At 50.8% G+C, this 19,708-nt stretch overlaps 2 protein-coding genes across 4 annotated transcripts in view; one reads left to right on the top strand and one right to left on the bottom strand.

Moving 5' to 3' along the window:
* Window positions 1-8,740, top strand: part of LOC146384658 (transcription initiation factor TFIID subunit 4-like) — a 19,976-nt gene extending 11,236 nt beyond the window's left edge. For both annotated transcript variants that reach the window (XM_084936692.1, XM_084936691.1), the window contains exons 13-15: window positions 1,937-1,993; window positions 3,995-4,111; window positions 6,606-8,740. In XM_084936692.1, coding sequence (XP_084792818.1) covers window positions 1,937-1,993; window positions 3,995-4,111; window positions 6,606-6,767 — 336 coding nt within the window. In that variant the 3' untranslated portion in view covers window positions 6,768-8,740. The remainder of the gene's footprint in view (window positions 1-1,936; window positions 1,994-3,994; window positions 4,112-6,605) is intronic.
* LOC146384657 (BTB/POZ domain-containing protein kctd15-like) lies at window positions 8,739-19,708 on the bottom strand. 2 transcript variants are annotated; one of them, XM_084936697.1, is made up of 5 exons: window positions 19,126-19,708; window positions 16,923-17,098; window positions 14,209-14,353; window positions 9,160-9,462; window positions 8,739-9,071 (listed from the first exon to the last, which is right to left on the bottom strand). In XM_084936697.1, the coding sequence occupies exons 1-5, from the start codon at window positions 19,150-19,152 to the stop codon at window positions 8,910-8,912; spliced, it is 813 nt and encodes a 270-aa protein (XP_084792823.1). In that variant the 5' UTR covers window positions 19,153-19,708; the 3' UTR covers window positions 8,739-8,909. The 2 variants fall into 2 exon arrangements, with proteins under 2 accessions (XP_084792823.1, XP_084792824.1); XM_084936698.1 differs by lacking the exon at window positions 19,126-19,708 and adding an exon at window positions 18,638-19,094.

Genomic DNA, 19,708 nt, shown 5'->3' with positions numbered 1-19,708 from the left:
GCGGATAAATGCAGCAAAATAAAACCAGTACCGGTACCAAATAAAATTTATTGATAACACACGGCAAAAGACAGAGAAACTGAGGTAACGATCAAAACAATAAATATTAACGATAAAACCCTGAAAACCGTAAATTTCACACCCGAACCTCAACACTCGCGGCCCGGTACCAAAAGGCTCACGGACAGGTACCGGTGCATGGCCGGGGGTGGGGACCGCTGGTCTAAATGACGCGCTAACAGCTGCGTAAACAGAGCGAACACGAGAGCACCTGTGCAGACGTCAATAATGCAGCGTAATTGATTAATCTTCAGATCCTCGCGAAAGTTATAAACTGCCTCCGGAAACCAGTTAAGGTAGAACAAAAATCTATTCAACAAAAACAGTTTTGCAGGTCAGTCTTTTATCGCTCAGCCTCTCTGCTGCTGTGTGGAGCAGCCCACACGCCACTCGCTCATCGCTCGTGCACTGCGGTCTCATAAGGAAACTCGGCTTTTTGATATAAAGTTTTTCTTGTTCCCGAATACAAATATTTTTTAAAGTATTTATTTGAAATAATTGAAATAAAAAACGCGATATTCGTGCCTTTCCGAACACCGTATTCGAATTCGGCTCCACCCCTAGTTTCCACTAATCACAGCTCACAGTGAAAGCACACCTTCACTCTCAGGTGTGTTTCTAAAACGAGTGCGTGAGCCGCCTGGATGAAGGCGGCGGCTCGCAGGCCGGTGTCGAACCCTCAGCGTGCACGCAGGTTAGGTTTCAGGTGTGTTTGCTGCAGGAAGTCCAAACTGAGGAGCTCTGTTTGCGGTCCTGGATCTTCTGTCCTCTCTGACAGAGAAAAGGTTGTTTCTGTAACGATCTGTGCTTCGCTGTGCCCCCTCAGGCGTCTCTCTGCTCATCACTGATGAGCTCGCACTAATAGCTCGTGCTTCTGTCCCCGCCTGAGGTTAGACACTCTGATTTGAAAGAACAGACTGTAGGTAAAAGATGGGGAGAACATATTGGGCCCTCATCCCGCATGTACTTAACCAGCCTGATGTAACCCCGCATAGCTGTGATTCCTCGAATGATGCTTTCCTCCTCCTCCTCATTTAGACCGTTTGTGGTTGATAATTTCACAGTTTTTTCCTACAGTGAAACTCGTAGTCGTGCTGCCGACAGTTGGAACAAACCACTGACTGGCTGCTCTCATCAAAACGAGCTGGTCAATGGCTCGCCATTCTCTTTTCCGTTTTCCGCCGTTTAACTTTGGGTTCTTCCTTTGACACCAGCGTTTTTGTTTTCGCCCGCCCACTTAACTCCTTCCAGAGCCTTCTCCATTAGTACTCGGATCGGCTCGCCATGGATCGCCACGGCTTGACTTGGATCGACTGGTTTTCCATCACAATGCTGTACTACCTAACCTGCGTGATCGTCGTCATAGCAACACGTCAGAACATCGCGCGACGTAATTAATGTGCGACACGAGCGCTTCAAAGCCGATATACCTGCTGCTCGCTCTGTGGCTTTTCGCTCGGGGAACACACCGTTGTTGTTGTTTGTAACCAGTTCTTTCATCGGCGGGTTTCAAAAATGGCGGTTTTAATTTTCATGAACGAACCGAGTGACGCTACTGACCAGCCAATCGGTGACATGCAGTCTGACGACATCACATGCTGGGATCACACAATTGCATAAAGCAGACTAGCAGCCACGTGGTGCATTGCTGCCCCAACAGGTGAGGAGTTCAATCTAAACCCGCCACGGTGGCCTGGGGCAGGTGATCATTTCCACCCGTGGATGCTGTTGCAACATCACCCAGGATTCTCTTTGTGTCGATTACCGAGGTTACCTGCTCCCTTGACCCCAAACTTTAATAATGTCTGAGCTGTGGGCCGGTGTGTGACAGGTGAAGATGAGCAGATTAATGCATCTACTCTGTTTTTACTTCCAGAGTCGTGCCAGACAAGAAGATCCTGAACAGGCTCGACTCAAGCAGAAGGCTAAAGAGGTACACCTGTCTGTCTGTCTGTGCATCTGTCTGTCTGTGCATCTGTCTGTCTGTGCATCTGTCTGTCTGTCTGTGCACCTGTCTGTCTGTCTGTGCATCTGTCTGTCTGTCTGTCTGTGCGTCTGTCTGTCTGTGCGTCTGTGCATCTGTCTGTCTGTCTGTGCATCTGTCTGTCTGTCTGTCTGTCTGTGCATCTGTCTGTCTGTCTGTCTGTGCATCTGTCTGTCTGTCTGTCTGTGCATCTGTCTGTCTGTGCACCTGTCTGTCTGTGCACCTGTCTGTCTGTCTGTCTGTCTGTGCATCTGTCTGTCTGTCTGTGCACCTGTCTGTCTGTGCACCTGTCTGTCTGTGCATCTGTCTGTCTGTCTGTGCGTCTGTCTGTTCTGTGCGTCTGTCTGTCTGTCTGTGCGTCTGTCTGTTCTGTGCGTCTGTCTGTCTGTCTGTGCGTCTGTCTGTCTGTCTGTGCGTCTGTCTGTCTGTGCGTCTGTCTGTCTGTGCATCTGTCTGTCTGTCTGTGCGTCTGTCTGTCTGTGCATCTGTCTGTCTGTCTGTGCGTCTGTCTGTCTGTGCGTCTGTCTGTGCGTCTGTCTGTCTGTCTGTCTGTCTGTGCGTCTGTCTGTCTGTCTGTGCGTCTGTCTGTTCTGTGCGTCTGTCTGTCTGTCTGTCTGTCTGTGCGTCTGTCTGTCTTTCTGTGCATCTGTCTGTCTGTCTGTGCGTCTGTCTGTCTGTCTGTGCATCTGTCTGTCTGTCTGTGCGTCTGTCTGTCTGTGCGTCTGTCTGTCTGTGCGTCTGTCTGTCTGTGCGTCTGTCTGTCTGTCTGTGCGTCTGTGCGTCTGTCTGTGCGTCTGTGCGTCTGTCTGTGCGTCTGTGCGTCTGTCTGTCTGTCTGTGCGTCTGTCTGTTCTGTGCGTCTGTCTGTCTGTCTGTGTGTCTGTCTGTCTGTCTGTCTGTCTGTCTGTGCGTCTGTCTGTCTGTCTGTGCGTCTGTGCGTCTGTCTGTGCGTCTGTGCGTCTGTCTGTGCGTCTGTGCGTCTGTCTGTCTGTCTGTGCGTCTGTCTGTTCTGTGCGTCTGTCTGTCTGTCTGTGTGTCTGTCTGTCTGTCTGTCTGTCTGTCTGTGCGTCTGTCTGTCTGTGCATCTGTCTGTCTGTCTGTGCGTCTGTCTGTCTGTCTGTGCGTCTGTGCGTCTGTCTGTCTGTCTGTGCGTCTGTCTGTTCTGTGCGTCTGTCTGTCTGTCTGTGCGTCTGTCTGTCTGTCTGTGCGTCTGTCTGTCTGTCTGTGCGTCTGTCTGTCTGTCTGTGCATCTGTCTGTCTGTCTGTGCATCTGTCTGTTCTGTGCATCTGTCTGTGCGTCTGTCTGTGCATCTGTCTGTCTGTGCGTCTGTCTGTCTGTCTGTCTGTGCGTCTGTCTGTGCATCTGTCTGTTCTGTGCGTCTGTCTGTCTGTGCGTCTGTCTGTCTGTGCGTCTGTCTGTCTGTGCACCTGTCTGTCTGTGCACCTGTCTGTCTGTGCACCTGTCTGTGCGCCTGTCTGTGCGCCTGTCTGTCTGTGCGTCTGTCTGTCTGTGCGTCTGTCTGTCTGTGCGCCTGTCTGTCTGTGCGCCTGTCTGTCTGTCTGTCTGTGCGTCTGTCTGTCTGTGCATCTGTCTGTCTGTGCACCTGTCTGTCTGTCTGTCTGTGCACCTGTCTGTCTGTCTGTCTGTCTGTCTGTCTGTCTGTCTGTGCGTCTGTCTGTCTGTCTGTGCGTCTGTCTGTCTGTCTGTCTGTCTGTGCATCTGTCTGTCTGTCTGTGCACCTGTCTGTCTGTGCGTCTGTCTGTCTGTCTGTGCACCTGTCTGTCTGTGCATCTGTCTGTCTGTGCACCTGTCTGTCTGTCTGTCTGTCTGTGCGTCTGTCTGTCTGTGCATCTGTCTGTCTGTCTGTGCGTCTGTCTGTCTGTCTGTGACTTTATTAAGTGTAAAAACTGAGTCATGTGATTATTCCTGATGTTCTGATTGTTCCCACAGATGCAGCAGCAGGAGCTTGCTCAGATGCGACAGAGAGACGCCAACCTCACTGCGCTCGCCGCCATCGGCCCGCGCAAGAAACGCAAGCTGGACTCACCGGGCGCAGCTGGCACAGAGGTAAGACACCAGGTCAGAGGTGGTGTAAGAAACAGAACACAGCAGGGAACCACCACATCATCATCATCATCATCAGTGTGTATGTGTGATGATGTCAGCTGCTAGCTCAGGTGTTCTTCCAATCAGCTGTGCATCATGGGGCGCCACTGCTCAGAGCCCCTGCATGACCAGTTGAATTCATTACTGAACAACCTCCACCTTCATCCACCTTCATCCACCCTGCTCAACATGATAAACAGGCCCAAAACCAGCAGAATTGATAACAATCATAGCCTTAACAAAGTTTGCACAGGTGAACCATAGACTCCACCCCCACCCCATAGACTCCACCCCCACCCGTATAGGTGATGACTCACTGCTGCCTCCGCTGGTCGTCAGAGGAACTGTAGGTTTACTTCTTCTGCTGCTGCGCTTTTAATGGCACAGAGTGGAGAACCTGCAGTGTGTCTGACCAATCACGAGAGAGCGCTTGTGTGTGTGTATATAACGACCCCCCCCCTCCTCAATTCAGGCTGTGAATGTGAGCAGAGTTGAGTGAAGGGGGTCAGTGTGTGCCTGGGGGGCTGTGAGGGTCTGACTTTCCCCCTCTGCCACCTCCCCCTCCCCTCAGGGGCAGCCATTCATTTCTGAAATGAACTGAGACAGCGGGGGTGGGTGGTGCCCCCCTGCCCATCCTGTCCTGCCTGGGGCTGGCCCCCCAGCAGCCGCAGACAAAGCCAAGCCCCTACAGAGAAATCCAGCATTTCTGGGCTCGTTTAGCAGATACAGAGCAGCTGGCAGCAAGCGTGGGGGCGGGGCAACAGGGGCGAGGCACTCCGGTCGGAGGTGCTGTGTTCATGTTTTAGTAACAGTGTGCTGGCGCCATGCTCGTTGGACTAATGAGTTAACTTATTGGCTTATGACCTGGGGTGGGGGGCTCCAGATGTTTGCAGCTGTCAGTGCTTTTCTCAGGAAATGAAGCGCCTGATTGGAGGTTGAGAGGAATGACCACGCGATGGAGTGTGTGGCGCGAGCTCATTGAGCTCAGCCTGCATTAGGATCAGACGCCGTTTGTGTTCGTGGACGCTCTGAGCTCAGAGGAGTCGGCTCAATGAGAAACTCAAACCTTACCGTGTGGCAGCAGCGCTGCAGAGTGAACCGCCGTGGCTCCTGTAGTCACCCTGAGGGGCGTTCACGAGCCCGCGGGGCGTCGGTGTAGATGGAGCCTTTACCTGAGCCCCGGCTGAGCGTGAGGTCACACACCATCAGTGTTAATGGTATGAGCTTAGACGGCCCGCTGAGGGACAGAGGCCGCATTTGTGTGGGCCGAGGCGGTGTCGGGGCAGCTGTGGTTGGTGCTGGGACAGTCTGCGTTTGTGCCGTGACACCTGCTCAGGTGTTCTCACGAATGCCGCCCCACTGTTAGAAAACAAAGGAGTTCAAACTGAGCCTGAAGGCGATCAAAGCCGAATGAAAGGAAGCGTTTGTGCTTCCTGTTGGTGAAACACGGCGTCTGCAGGCGTGCATTCAGAGCAGGCTACAGCCTGAGGTGGTGGGGGGCGGGTCCGGGGCGGGCAGACCCAGCTGAAGCCTGATCGGGCCTGCAGTGGATGCTGAAGGGCAAACTGCTGCAGCTCCAGGGCAGATTAGAAAGAGGCAACACAAATCTGTTTGTGCTGGAAATTTCCAGCGGAGTGGGAGCAGCGCTCCGACGCCGTGACACGTGCTGACGGGACAGAGTCACAGACGCGTGCACGCAGGTGTCACTGTGGCGTTGTCAGCTCCTTCACTGAGAGGTGATGTCAGCTCTGAATGAAACAGGAAGTCCATCTTCCTTCATATAACATCCAGCAGAGTGAGGAAGAGCATCCGTCATCCTCAGGAGCAGCTCGCTCTGAATTCCTCGCCAACATGAGCCTGGTCGGCTTCGGTAACCGGGTCAGCCTGCAGCTCGCCATCACGTTCGCCATCAGCTGACTGCAGATACCTGCAGCTCTGTGAGAACCCATCACTCAAGGCCTTTCTGGCTTATTGGGGCCTTTTCGGTCTGGGGGGGGGCTTCATCAGTTTCTCTCGTTTTGGATGCTTGAATATGATTGGCTCACCTTAGACCGTGTGACTGGAACCGCTGCGACGGGCATGTTGGAGCAGCAGCTGCTCAGTACTTTGACTAATCGCTGCAGGGCTGGGAGTCACCTGACCTCCGGCTGCCGGCGCGCCCTCCGCACGCAGGCGTGGCCCGGCAGCAGGTCTGGACCCAGCGAGGGATTAAAGCAGCGTGGGAGAGCTTGTGCAGACATGGGGCGGAGCCTCAGCATGGACCCGGCATCTGTAAATGCGCCAAACATGGAGGTCAAAGGTCGCTGTGCGTCAGGCACTTTTTAAGACCGCAGAGACAAACGGTGTGTCAGAGGTCGCACAGCAAGTGCAGCTTTAGCTCATCAGGATGTTTGTTTCCTTCCATGTTTGTTTCCTGCTCACTGCCTCCTCTCTCTCTCTCCTTCCTCCTCTCCAGGTGTCCTCGGGCTCAGCCGCCGGCTCCTCCGTGGCCGGCTCCTCCCGCCAGCAGCCCCGCCAGCGGATCACACGAGTTAACCTCAGGGACTTAATCTTCTGTATGGAGCACGATCGGCCCACGGCTCGCTCTCTGATACTCTACAAGGCTCTGCTGAAGTGAGGAGGGAGCCACCGCAGCCGTCCCCCCTCGCCCCCAGTCCTCCAGGGGAGGTGTTTGATTCTGGTCTTCAGTCCTTACAGCACCTTTTAACGCTCAGCTCTGCTTTTACGATTATTTTTAGAAAAGGACATCCCGCCTCAGCTCGCCCTTCCGTTAGCGGAGCACTCCACTGCTCTCATCCAGATCAGGCCAATCAGAAACCAGATCCAAGGCTGATTGGACAGATTGTGATTGGCTGAAAGGCTGGTCTGTTTTGGTGCTCGGCTGCTCGTTGATGCAGTTTAAAACAGGGTGTGAAACACGGCCTGGGTTACGCTATCGAAGCTGTGGCCACGCCTACCCCTGTATTTGAGTCCAGCAGTGATGTCTGGAACAAACTGCTGTTGAATACTGTTTCAAGTCATGTGACCAGGAAATAAACTGCCTTATTAAGTCCGCCCCCTCCGTTACCCACAATCCAGCTGGACCTCGAGAAGCTGTGTGGGAGATCTCCTCTGTTGTGTCTAGCCACTGACTTGAGGAACATCACCTGTAATTATTCTCTTAATTACTCATTTGAGCAAATTGTACTTCGGCGTGGAGTTCGTCAGGGCGCCATTTTGGGTCCTTTTGTTCTTCGCCAATGTTTTTGGTTGCTGTGGTTTCTCTTCCTCTTAGAAACCTTTCGTCCACAGCTCCTCCTCCGCTGCAACTCCACTCAATTAGTCCGCCGATCAACACGTGAACCGTCTCCCGCGGTTTCACGTGGTGTTCCTGTGACGCCATAAAAAGCTGAGCTGAGCTGACAGGCATGCAGCGTGACACTGAGCTTCTTCTGTGAGATGAGGTGGCGAGCGCCTCCGGACTCCAGCGCTGTACCTGAACAGGTGCCTTTGAGTCAAACCTTTCCCGACCTCTTGTTTAGATTTCCTGTTGGCCCACTCAGGACGCCAGGCTCGCAGGCTCATCGTTTTGTTTTGAAAGTTTTCTGGTCGCGCTCAGATCCTTCGGCTCAGTTCCGTCACGTGATGGGAGGAGCTTCTTTTCACGATGTTGCGTTCGTCAAAGGAACAGTTTAACATTAAGACAAATCTGTGTGAGAGCCAGACGGTCAGATCGGTGAAGTCGTGGCGTTTTCGGGCAAATCGAGCGCAAAACGTAGCAAGCGCGATTTCACAACCTGAAAATTTTTATCGATTGGAAAACCCGATGTCCAGTTTCAGTTTTGATTAACCAGCTGATTCTTTTCTCAGATAATGAAATTACAAATATCCTGTTAACGCAGACTGACGCCCGGTAACCACCCGTTGTTCTTGTGATCGCCTGCTGAACACGCACCTTGTCTGCAAACGCGCTAAAATCTTCTTGCCTGTGACGCCAAAGCTTTTACTTTGAAGGTGAACTATTACAACTTCCGGCGTGGTTTCCCTGCAGCTCGGAAAACATCGGCCGCGCGATCACGAGGATTTTAATGCAGCGCCATCTGCAGAATGCAGATTTATTTATTTTCCCTAGCAACTGTGGTTACCGCGGTTACCGTAGGGCGACTGTAGCCTAAAATTCCAACTTTCTACACGTTTGAGGAAAAAAAACATTTTTCCTCATGAAGTCGTTTCTTTAGAAAAAAATGTTGATGACGAGTGGCTTCATTGGAAGGGGGCGGGGTCTGAACGTCACGACTCTCAGCAGGTAAACTGACGGACTGTCCCTTTAAGGTGAAACAGGAAGTGCTCCTCCTCCTGGCGGCGGCTGCGTGCGACTGGACTCGAGCCTCGTGGTTGAAATGCAGTTTGAAAGTTTCCGGAAGGTTTTTAACGCTTTAATGTCGGTCTGTGTGGCGATGGCGTAGAGCCCTATGAACTGAAGGACGCCATTTTTGGGACTATTTATATTTCCTACATTGTGTATTCGCACCTGAGGCCCGCCGGGCCGTTTTACAGTCGTTTGTACCTTTGCAAAAAAAATGAAATAAAGAGAAGGAGAAAGTGGGCGGAGCTTTGTGTGGTTTCTTTTTATGAGAACAACAGCTGAGCTACAAAGACATTAAATATACAAACAGCACTTTATAAAAATGTAATGACACTTAGAAAAACCATTATGTACACGGCAGCCAAGCTCCGCCTCCTGAGGCGCGTGCTCAGGTGACACGGTCACCGCTGCTCTTTAGTCCAGAGGCTCTTGCTTAATCCGGATTGGCGTGCTGGTGACGGACTGGCTGTGCTGCAGGTCGCGACACAGCACGTACTCGCTGAACTGGGACGAGTCGACGCCGCCGCCGCAGGACGCCTTGATTTCGAAGCCCTTCAGGAAGAGGCGCTCAAGGACCTGCAGGGAGACACGGAGGCACAGATGAGACCCGCCTCTCCTCGGCTCCTGGCGTGTGGAGAACGTTTGGCGATGCGAGCGGACTCACCTGCACAGAGTTGAGCCTCAGGTACCCGTTAAGAGGGAAACGGATGACATGGGTTGGGTCCTGGTTCCAGCCGGCGTTCACCGAGTTACACATCACGTCTCCGGTCTCGGGGAAGATTTCCTCGATGAGGACCTTCTCGCCGCTCAGCGCGATCCTCTCGCCCAGGTCAGGTGTGACGCGGACCACCAGACACTCGCAGGGCGCCGTCCGCTGGGCCTCGCGCTCCGCCTGCCAGCGCTCCAGCTCGCGCACCATCGGAGTCAGCTGGTAGTACCGAGCCTCCTCGTACAGCTGGGGGAAGTCCTGAGGAGAGAGTCACATGACAACGATCAACTGATCAATATAAATAATAAGCTAATTACAGATCAGCCTGATTACATGACCTCATAATGGACGACCTGTTTCCTGCGTGGTATTTGAAAACTGTCAGATCAACAGCTGGAGCATGTAGGATCAATCTACCAATCACAGAGAAGAATCCCAGCAGTACGAGGAGCTCCACATCACATCCTCTCTCCAGTTCTTCTTTCCTGTCTTTGTTTTCTTATTTCCTTTAATTCTTTCCTTCCTATTTCTCTTTAAAAAAGAAAACTCCCCTGACCTTCACTTCCTGCTGTACTGGTGCTTTTATTCTGAAAACCTGAGCACACTTAATTCCCTTGCCTCTAATTTCCTCTCTCTGACACTCAGATGGAGGTTTGTGGTTTTTTCCCTCACTGCCTCAGGCGTCCTGCTGCATCGAAGCCCCCCCCCCCCCCCCCCCCCCCAGGTGGAAGTGGGGGTGGATGTGTTTATGTAAAGCGGCGGTGTGTCCGCGGGCCGTCTGACTCACTGTGAGCCGGGTGTCTCAGTAACAACACACACAGATCAGAGGAAACAGTATGCTGCTAACACACACCACCTGCTTTCATTTAGTAAAAGACACTCATCTGCGCCGCCGCATCAGCGCCGCCGCATCGGCGTGTTACAGAGTCAGAGCTAAAACGAGTCTCAGTATGAACCAATCATCTCTGAGTCAAACTGTTCACGTCTCCTCACAGAGTTTGTTTTACACATTTGTGAAATTTGACCATGAAAGTACTTTAAATATAAACAGCTGTTTCCATGGAAACTGAAATCTAAATAAACTAAACCGAGTGCCGGTTCAATTCAATTCAATTCAATTTTATTTATATAGCGCCAAATCACAACAAAAGTCGCCTCAAGGCGCTTCATAGATACAGAGAAAAACCCAACAATCATATGACCCCCTATGAGCAAGCACTTTGGCGACAGTGGGAAGGAAAAACTCCCTTTTAACAGGAAGAAACCTCCGGCAGAACCAGGCTCAGGGAGGGGCGGGGCCATCTGCTGCGACCGGTTGGGGTGAGAGAAGGAAGACAGGATAAAGACATGCTGTGGAAGAGAGACAGAGGTTAATAACAGATATGATTCAATGCAGAGAGGTCTATTAATACATAGTGAGTGAGAAAGGTGACTGGAAAGGAAAAACTCAATGCATCATGGGAATCCCCCGGCAGCCTACGTCTATTGCAGCATAACTAAGGGAGGATTCAGGGTCACCTGGTCCAGCCCTAACTATATGCTTTAGCAAAAAGGAAAGTTTTAAGCCTAATCTTAAAAGTAGAGAGAGTTTCTGTCTCCCGAATCCAAACTGGAAGCTGGTTCCACAGAAGAGGGGCCTGAAAACTGAAGGCTCTGCCTCCCATTCTACTTTTAAATACTCTAGGAACAACAAGTAGGCCTGCAGAGCGAGAGCGAAGTGCTCTAATAGGGTGATATGGTACTACAAGGTCATTAAGATAAGATGGGGCCTGATTATTTAAGACCTTGTATGTGAGGAGCAGGATTTTGAATTCAATTCTGGACTTAACAGGAAGCCAATGAAGGGAAGCCAAAACAGGAGAAATATGCTCTCTCCTTCTAGTCCCTGTCAGGACTCTTGCTGCAGCATTTTGGATTAGCTGAAGGCTTTTCAGTGAGTTTTTTGGACATCCTGATAATAATGAATTACAGTCGTCCAGCCTGGAAGTAATAAATGCATGAACTAGTTTTTCAGCGTCACTCTGAGACAGGATATTTCTAATTTTAGAGATGTTGCACAAATGGAAGAAAGCAGTCTTACATATTTGTTTAATATGTGCGTTGAAGGACATGTCCTGGTCAAAAATGACTCCAAGGTTCCTCACAGCATTACTGGAGGCCAAGGTAATGCCATCCAGAGTATGAATCTGCTTAGATACCATATTTCTAAGATTTTCAGGGCCGAGTACAATAACCTCAGTTTGATCTGAATTAAGAAGCAGAAAGTTAGCGGCCATCCAGGTCTTTATGTCTTTAAGACATTCCTGCAGTTTAACTCATTGGTGTGTGTTATCTGGCTTCATGGACAGATAGAGCTGGGTGTCATCTGCATAGCAGTGTAAATGTATGCTATGTCTTCTAATGATGCTGCCTAAGGGAAGCATGTATAATGTAAACAGAACTGGTCCTAGCACTGAACCCTGTGGAACTCCATAATTAACCTCAGTGTGTGAAGAGGACTCTCCATTTACATGCACAAACTGGAGTCTATTAGATAGATATGATACAAACCACTGCAGCACAGTACCTGTAATACCTACAGCATGTTCTAATCGCTCTAATAGGATATTATGGTCGACAGTATCGAACGCTGCACTGAGGTCTAGCAGGACAAGCACAGAGATGAGTCCACTGTCAGAGGCCATAAGAAGATCATTTGTAACCTTCACTAAAGCTGTTTCTGTGCTGTGATGAGCTCTGAAACCTGACTGAAACTCTTCAAATAAACCATTCCTCTGCAGATGATCTGTTAGCTGTTTGACAACTACTCTTTCAAGGATGTTTGATATAAAGGAAGGTTGGAGATTGGCCTATAATTAGCTAAGACTGCTGGGTCTAGAGATGGCTTTTTGAGTAAAGGTTTAACTACAGCCAGCTTGAAGGCCTGTGGTACATAGCCGACCATTAGAGATAGGTTGATCATATTTAAGATTGAAGAATTAATTAATGGCAGGACTTCTTTGAGCAGTTTTGTAGGAATGGGGTCTAAAAGACACGTTGATGGTTTGGAGGAAGTAATTATTGAAGTTAACTCAGAAAGATCAATTGGAGAAAAAGAGTCTAACTTAACATCAATGGTACTAAGAGTAGCTGTAGATAATATTACATCTGTGGGATGATTACTGGTAATTTTTTCTCTAATGATAAAAATTTTATTTGTGAAGAAGTTCATGAAGTCATTACTAGTTAACGTTAAAGGGATGGTTGGCTCAACAGAGCTCTGACTGTTTGTCAGCCTGGCTACAGAGCTGAAGAGAAACCTGGGGTTGTTCTTATTTTCTTCAATCAGTGATGAATAGTAAGATGTTCTGGCTTTGCGGAGGGCTTTCTTATAAAGCAGCAAACTATTTCTCCAGGCTAAATGATGATCCTCTAAATTTGTGACACGCCATTTCCTCTCCAGATTACGAGTCATCTGCTTTAGGGTACGTGTTTGAGAATTATACCACGGAGTCAGGTACTTCTGATTAGAGACCTTAGTTTTCACTGGAGCTACAGTATCCAGAGTCGTACGTAGTGAGGAGGTAAAATTATTAACAAGATAATCGACCTCTGTTGGGGTAGCGTTCAGATAGCTGCTCTGCTCTGTGTTGGTACAGGGCATTGAAGATGATAACAGTGGGTGGATTATATTCTTAAACTTAGTTACAGCGCTTTCAGAAAGACATCTACTTTGATAAAATCTACTCTCCACCGCTGTGTAATCAATTATTGTAAATGTAAATGTTATCAGGAAATGATCAGACAGGAGAGGGTTTTCAGGAAACACTGTTAAATGTTCAGTTTCTATGCCATATGTTAAAACAAGATCTAGAGTGTGATTAAAGTGGTGGGTGGGTTCTTTTACATTTTGAGAGAAGCCAATTGAGTCTAATAACAGACTAAATGCCATGTTGAGGCTGTCATTTTTAGCATCTACATGGATGTTAAAATCACCCACAATAATTATTTTATTTGAGCTCAGAACTAAATTAGATATAAAGTCTGAGAAATCAGAGAGAAACTCTGTGTAAGGCCCAGGTGGACGATAGATGATAACAAGTAAGACTGGTTTCTGAGTTTCACAGCTGGGGTGGACAATGTTAAGCATCAGGCTTTCAAATGAATTAAAAGTCTGTCTGGGTCTTTGGTTGATTAATAGGCTGGTGTGAAAAATTGCTGCCACACCTCCCCCTCGGCCTGTGCTTCGAGGTTTCTGGTAGTTAGAATGACTCGGGGGTGTTGATTCATTTAAACTAACATAATCATCCTGCTGCAACCAGGTTTCTGTAAGGCAGAGTAAATCGATTTGTTGATCAATTATTAAGTCATGTACTAACAGAGACTTGGAGGAGAGAGACCTAATATTTAATAATCCACATTTCACTGTTTCACTCTTTGGTTCAGATGTGGATACTGTACTGTTCTTTCTTTGTAATTGTTTAAGTTGTTTGTTGCTGGTTTTTAGTTTGTTTTTTGTCTTTTTGGAAGCTAACACAGTCTCTATGGAGATGGGTTTTTGGGGGGGTAGCAGGAGGAGAGAAGCTGCAGAGAGGCGTGTAAGACTGCAACTCTGCTTCCTGGTCCCAACTCTGGATAGTCATATTTTGGGGGGTTTAGTCTCGGTTGTCTCGGTTTAGTGTATTTAGATTCTGCTCAGCATGTGATCCTCTCACGCTCTGCTGGTCCCTGATTGGACCAAGCTCACGGGTTATTTATACAGTTACAGGTTTATTAATGTAGCACCAAATCACACATGTGCCTCAGGGAGCTTCATACTTCAGGCTGAGGGTCGCACAATAACAGGAAATCAACAAGCGGACCACTGCCTGTGAGCAAGCACTTGGCGACAGTGGGAAGGAAAAATTCCCTTTTAACAGGAAGACCCAGGCTCACGGATGGGCAGCCATATAAAGATCATCAGTAATGCAACTGGTCTGAACCGTGAACAGGCGTTCACCTGTGCCGGCAGCTGCAGGGGCTCACCTGGAAGTCTTCAGGAAGCAGCAGCTTGCAGGTGCGCAGGAAACTAAGGATGTAGCGGAAGATGTCGCCGTCCCGGTCGATGAAGTAGTGCTGCTTCAGACTGTCCAACACGATGGGCTCTGCACCGCTGAACAGCCGGCTGATCCTGCAGAGACACGAGCCGGGGTCACGGTCTGATGTCAGACTGCCCGAGGTCAAAGGTCAACAACATGCAGCCAGAGCGCCAATAAGTACTAAGATCTGAGGAACGCAGAGCAGATGAGACTGAAGCGTTCTCTTGGTTAGCGCCAGAAAAAGAAAATCCTGATTTTACCCCACGAACTCAAAGTGGACGAGGACGGGCTCATGCTGCAATCTGTGCTGATGTTTACAGAGGCACATCTGGACCAGTTCAACACACCTGCTCAGTGACAGAATAAAGGTGATGATGTCATAGAAACCGTCTGTTGTTGAGCGCGCTCGTTCAAAAGCTCCAAACTTCAGCAGCTGTGACTCACTGAGAGGAGGAGGAGTCCGCGCGTGCTCGGTGAGGAGGAGTCCGCGCGTGAGGAGGATGAGGAGGAGTCCGCGCGTGCTCGGTGAGGAGGAGTCCGCGCGTGAGGAGGATGAGGAGGAGTCTGCGCGTGAGGAGGATGAGGAGGAGTCCGCGCGTGAGGAGGAGTCCGCGCGTGAGGAGGATGAGGAGGAGTCCGCGCGTGCTCGGTGAGGAGGAGTCCGCGCGTGAGGAGGATGAGGAGGAGTCCGCGCGTGAGGAGGATGAGGAGGAGTCCGCGCGTGCTCGGTGAGGAGGAGTCCGCGCGTGAGGAGGATGAGGAGGAGTCCACGCGTGCTCGGTGAGGAGGATGAGGAGGAGGATGAGGAGGAGTCTGCGCGTGCTCGGTGAGGAGGAGTCCGCGCGTGAGGAGGATGAGGATGAGGAGGAGTCCGCGCGTGCTCGGTGAGGAGGAGTCCGCGCGTGAGGAGGAGTCCGCGCGTGAGGAGGATGAGGAGGAGTCCGCGCGTGAGGAGGATGAGGAGGAGTCCGCGCGTGCTCGGTGAGGAGGAGTCCGTGCGTGAGGAGGATGAGGAGGAGTCCACGCGTGCTCGGTGAGGAGGATGAGGAGGAGGAGGATGAGGAGGAGTCTGCGCGTGCTCGGTGAGGAGGAGTCTGCGCGTGATGAGGATGAGGAGGAGTCTGCGCGTGAGGAGGATGAGGAGGAGTCTGCGCGTGAGGAGGATGAGGAGGAGTCTGCGCGTGAGGAGGATGAGGAGGAGTCTGCGCGTGCTCGGTGAGGAGGAGGAGGAGGAGGAGGAGGAGGAGTCCGCGCGTGCTCGGTGAGGAGGAGGAGGATGAGGAGGAGTCCGCGCGTGCTCGGTGAGGAGGAGGAGGATGAGGAGGAGGATGAGGAGGAGTCCGCGCGTGCTCGGTGAGGAGGAGGAGGATGAGGAGGAGTCCGCGCGTGCTCGGTGAGGAGGAGGAGGATGAGGAGGAGGATGAGGAGGAGTCCGCGCGTGCTCGGTGAGGAGGAGGAGGATGAGGAGGAGTCCGCGCGTGAGGAGGATGAGGAGGAGTAATGGTAAATGGACTGATTCGTATAGAGCGCTCTCTCCCGGAGTACTCAAAGCGCTCTATACAACACGCCACATTCACCCAATCTAACCAACGTTCACACTCCAATGGACGCAGCTTGGGGTCAGTATCTTGCCCAAGGATATTTGGCATGCAGACTGGGGGAAGCCAAGGATCGAACCACCGACCTTCCAGTCGGTAGCTGATCTGCTCTACCATCTCTGTACCATCCACTACAGCCAGCCCAGTCTGAGCATGCTCAGTGAGGAGGATCATGTAATGTGTGCTGGAGGATTTCTGAGCCGTGGTCAGGCTCTTGTGGAGTCTCTGCAGGCTGAATCTCTTCTCCTCCTCCTCCTCTTATCAGCTTCGCCTCCTCGTCGCCTCCTCTGTCCTTCTCTCGCTCTCTTTGGTCGGGTACAGCAAAGAGCGATCAAACACGCCATCATACAGCTGCAGGTGTTTGTATTCATCACATCACCATTAAGTGCTCCTTTTCATCTTTAACTTAATAATTAGGGGAAGGCCCCGCCATGGGCCTGTTTTTCATTTTAATGTTAATATTTTATACCACAGAGCAATATTAGCATACGGCGCACACACATTATCATTAATCATGTTATTATGGCTGTTTTTGTTTCAGGCCATGATTATTTTTTTAAAGCAGGAAGTGAAACCATTGTGTTTTTGATGGTTGTGCTGTGGGTGGATACAGGTAATGGAGAAAGACGCCACATCAGAGCCTGATTGGCTGTAGATACCTGCTGGTACTGGCCTGACTCAGACACACTTGTGTGGGTGTTAGGGCTGGGCCATATCATACCGCTCACGGTAACACCGGTATAACGTTGGCCAACAATAAGAAAATGAAACATGCAAAGATCAGAAAACTTTTTATACAGAAGAGGAAGCAAAAAGAAAAATGCTGTGTTGTTATAGCACAGTTTGTCCAGCAGGGCGGCGCTGGCCTCACTGTTCCACAAACTAGCGTTCATCTGAGAACATTTCGCCGTCCAGCATCGACCACGTGACCGAGCCCTCTGTCGTCAAGCGTGAATATACATGTTCCCTCCGGTCTTCACTTTAAGGACCCAGAATGCCTTTCACCTCACTTCAGTAAACATACTTGCATGCCCAGGTATTCCCCTAGGCTCATGTCTCTCACCTGGACTCCGGGAACTTGGTGAGCGTCGCCAGGCTGCTGGTGTACATGTGCCCGCCCACGTCGATGTGGACAGGGGCGTTGGCCTTGGTGAGCTGGGCGGGCGACGGGATACCTTGGGCAGTCATGGGCGACACAGGTGAGCGGCTCAGAGACATCCTGGACAAGCTCCGTCCCTCCTATCACAAATAACAGCAGGTCAAAATTCAGAACACACCCGTTTTATTTTGAAGAGGCTTCACCTGGATTTACCCAGGTGTGTCCTGCTGAGTTTAAAACGCTTAAGTGATTGTTTCAGCAGCTTTGCATGATTCACAGCTCAAAATAATCCTTCTTTATCTGATACAGTCGGGAAGTAGTTGTTATAGCTCCACCTCCTTTAAGTCCTGGCTCCGCCCCTTCAAATCCTGACCTGTGGGTCAAGTTAAAACCCTACTCCAAGCTGGCGAGGCCAAAAACGCTCAGCTCGAACTGCATAGAGTGACAAACCAAGAGGTGAAGTAAGGTGGCAGCTTCCATCTTTTATATACAGCCTATGGACTGTACCCCTACACCAAATGTTTCCCAACGACTGGGGCGCGGGACATAGATGTGCCGTGAGAAATGATCAGGTGAGCTGTGGAAGATTATCTGGTTCCACCTGATTAGTACTCTAAGCAACCAGCGTGAGTAACGGGCAGAACAATGGCATTCTCTTCCACTAGAGGGCAGTACAACTACCTGCTCTAATTCAATGGGTCGCCAACTGCCAGTAAGACAGAAGAAGACAAAGAAATGACATAATAGTCATGCTGTGAGACGACGCAGCGAGTAATAGCAATAGATAAGTAATTGCAAAGGAAAAGTAGTCAGTGTGACCTGGTCCTGGAGGAAACTCCGACCCAGATGAAGGCCCCAGCATGAGCAGTGGTCAGAAGGAAGCAAAAAAGGTAAACTGGGGACAAACCGAGTCAATTCTGCTCTGCCTGGAGTGCGGGGGGAAATTATCAATATGCTTTTTGTGACATTTTTGTTTGGGGGTGTGCCGTGGCTCCAAAAGGTTGGGAAACACTGCCCTACACGACCAGCAGGGGATTCGCTGCGTGTTAAACCGATGCCTAGTTTTCTTCTGCTGCTGTTGTTTACTGAGCCAGCTGGAAGACGAACAGCGCCAACTAGTGTTTCTCTGACCTAGGCAGAGTCAAACTGATGGAGGAGGAAGACAAGGACGATGGAGCGCTCTCAGAATAACGGCATCTATAATCTGAACTCTGACCTCGGCTGATGAAGGGGCAGGGGCTCCTCCCCCCTCAAAGCATAAGTTTTGTTAAAATTATTTTTATTCTGGTTCAGATAAATTTAAATAACGAGCCGGGGTGGGAGGTGTCCTGGGGGGCGGCTGCTGCTGCTGAGACGCCCCCCCTCCCGCCCCCTGGTCTATGGAGCATGAAAGGTGAACATTGCCTCGGGTCACACCAGCGTAGGGCCCCGCCCCCACCTGCCTGTCTGCAGTGGTGCGTTCAAATATCAGGAAATAACAGACCTGAGATCAGTCCGTGGCTTTCATCAAACCCTGAAATAAAGAATTGAGCTGCACGTGAGGCCACGTGTTTGAACTTTAGGGTTCGGAACATCAAGCCCTTCCACTCGCACTAAAACCAACATACGCCAGGCTCCTTTAGAAAAACCCAACATTTAACGTATCCTCGCAAATCAAACGAAGCCAGGTGTCTCCTTACCTGTGTGAAGGTCTCCTCTCCACACTGTGCGGGCTTCTGGTGAAATCTGGATACGAACCCTCACCGACCCCTCTGTTAATTCTGGAGAACCTTAACTTTAACCACAAATAACGGAGATAACGTCCGTCCACAGCGGCGGAGCAGCCGTTAAAGGATGGCCAGAAAGCAGACGCGCTACCGGCAAAGGTTCCGACTGCGCTGAAACATTCTGTAATGTCCGAATATTTGTTTGTGCCGACGTGAAGAATGCGCTACGAAATCAGCAGAAAACACGACGGTGTGTAGTGTGGTAACTGTGTGGGTCACCGGCACCCCGGAACACTTAAATCGGACGTTTTTTTAATGGAGTCTGGCGGCGAGAACGGAGCAGCTCGGCGTGTCTTCCCCCGAAACGCGTCTGAATTTCTAGTTTTACGTCATAAACTCGAAAACTTTATAAATGAGCCTCACAGCAGCACCTGTGCCCCCCTCCCGCCCCGCTCACTCACCTGAGAGGAGACCGACACGGAGGACATGGAGGGCGGCGTGAGAGAGAGCTCCGTCCCGGCGGCAGGGCTGCGGTCCCGGAGAGACTGAGGAGGAGCAGAGAGGAGGGCCGACAGAAGAGCACCCGGGGCCCCGCAGACCCCCCCGGGGCCAGGTCACAGTCCCGACCCCACCGAGGCAGCGCGCGCACGAAGGTGAGATCCCGCAGGTCCCGCCCCCCCTGCCGAATGACGTGTGCCATCATGCGTCCCATCACGCATTACCCGCCCGCGGCCAAATGCGCCATTTCAATTACTGCGCACTGCTAGATGGAGACGTGCGCCGCCAGCCTGCGCATGCGAAGAGGAGAGCGCGCGCGCACCCGAAAGCATTTTCAGCTGCAGAGCGCGCGCAACCCCCACCCGCGGTTTATTTTGATTTTTTTTTCATATTCCCACAATGTCCTGTAAATACAAGATGACCCACGAACACTGACGCCACCTTGTGGTACAAACTGGATCGGCAGGAAGGAATGACACTGGACCTGAAACCAGAATGTTCCCGAGGACGACGCTCCGCCCTCCTCCTTCAGATCTGATGCACACA

The sequence above is a fragment of the Perissodus microlepis genome, chromosome 7 (genome assembly GCF_051167445.1).
Source record: "Perissodus microlepis isolate ML-2025 ecotype Zambia chromosome 7, ASM5116744v1, whole genome shotgun sequence".
Taxonomy (NCBI): domain Eukaryota; kingdom Metazoa; phylum Chordata; class Actinopteri; order Cichliformes; family Cichlidae; genus Perissodus; species Perissodus microlepis.
Note: the sequence above shows the minus strand (reverse complement) of the source record. Positions and strands in the feature narration are given on the sequence as shown.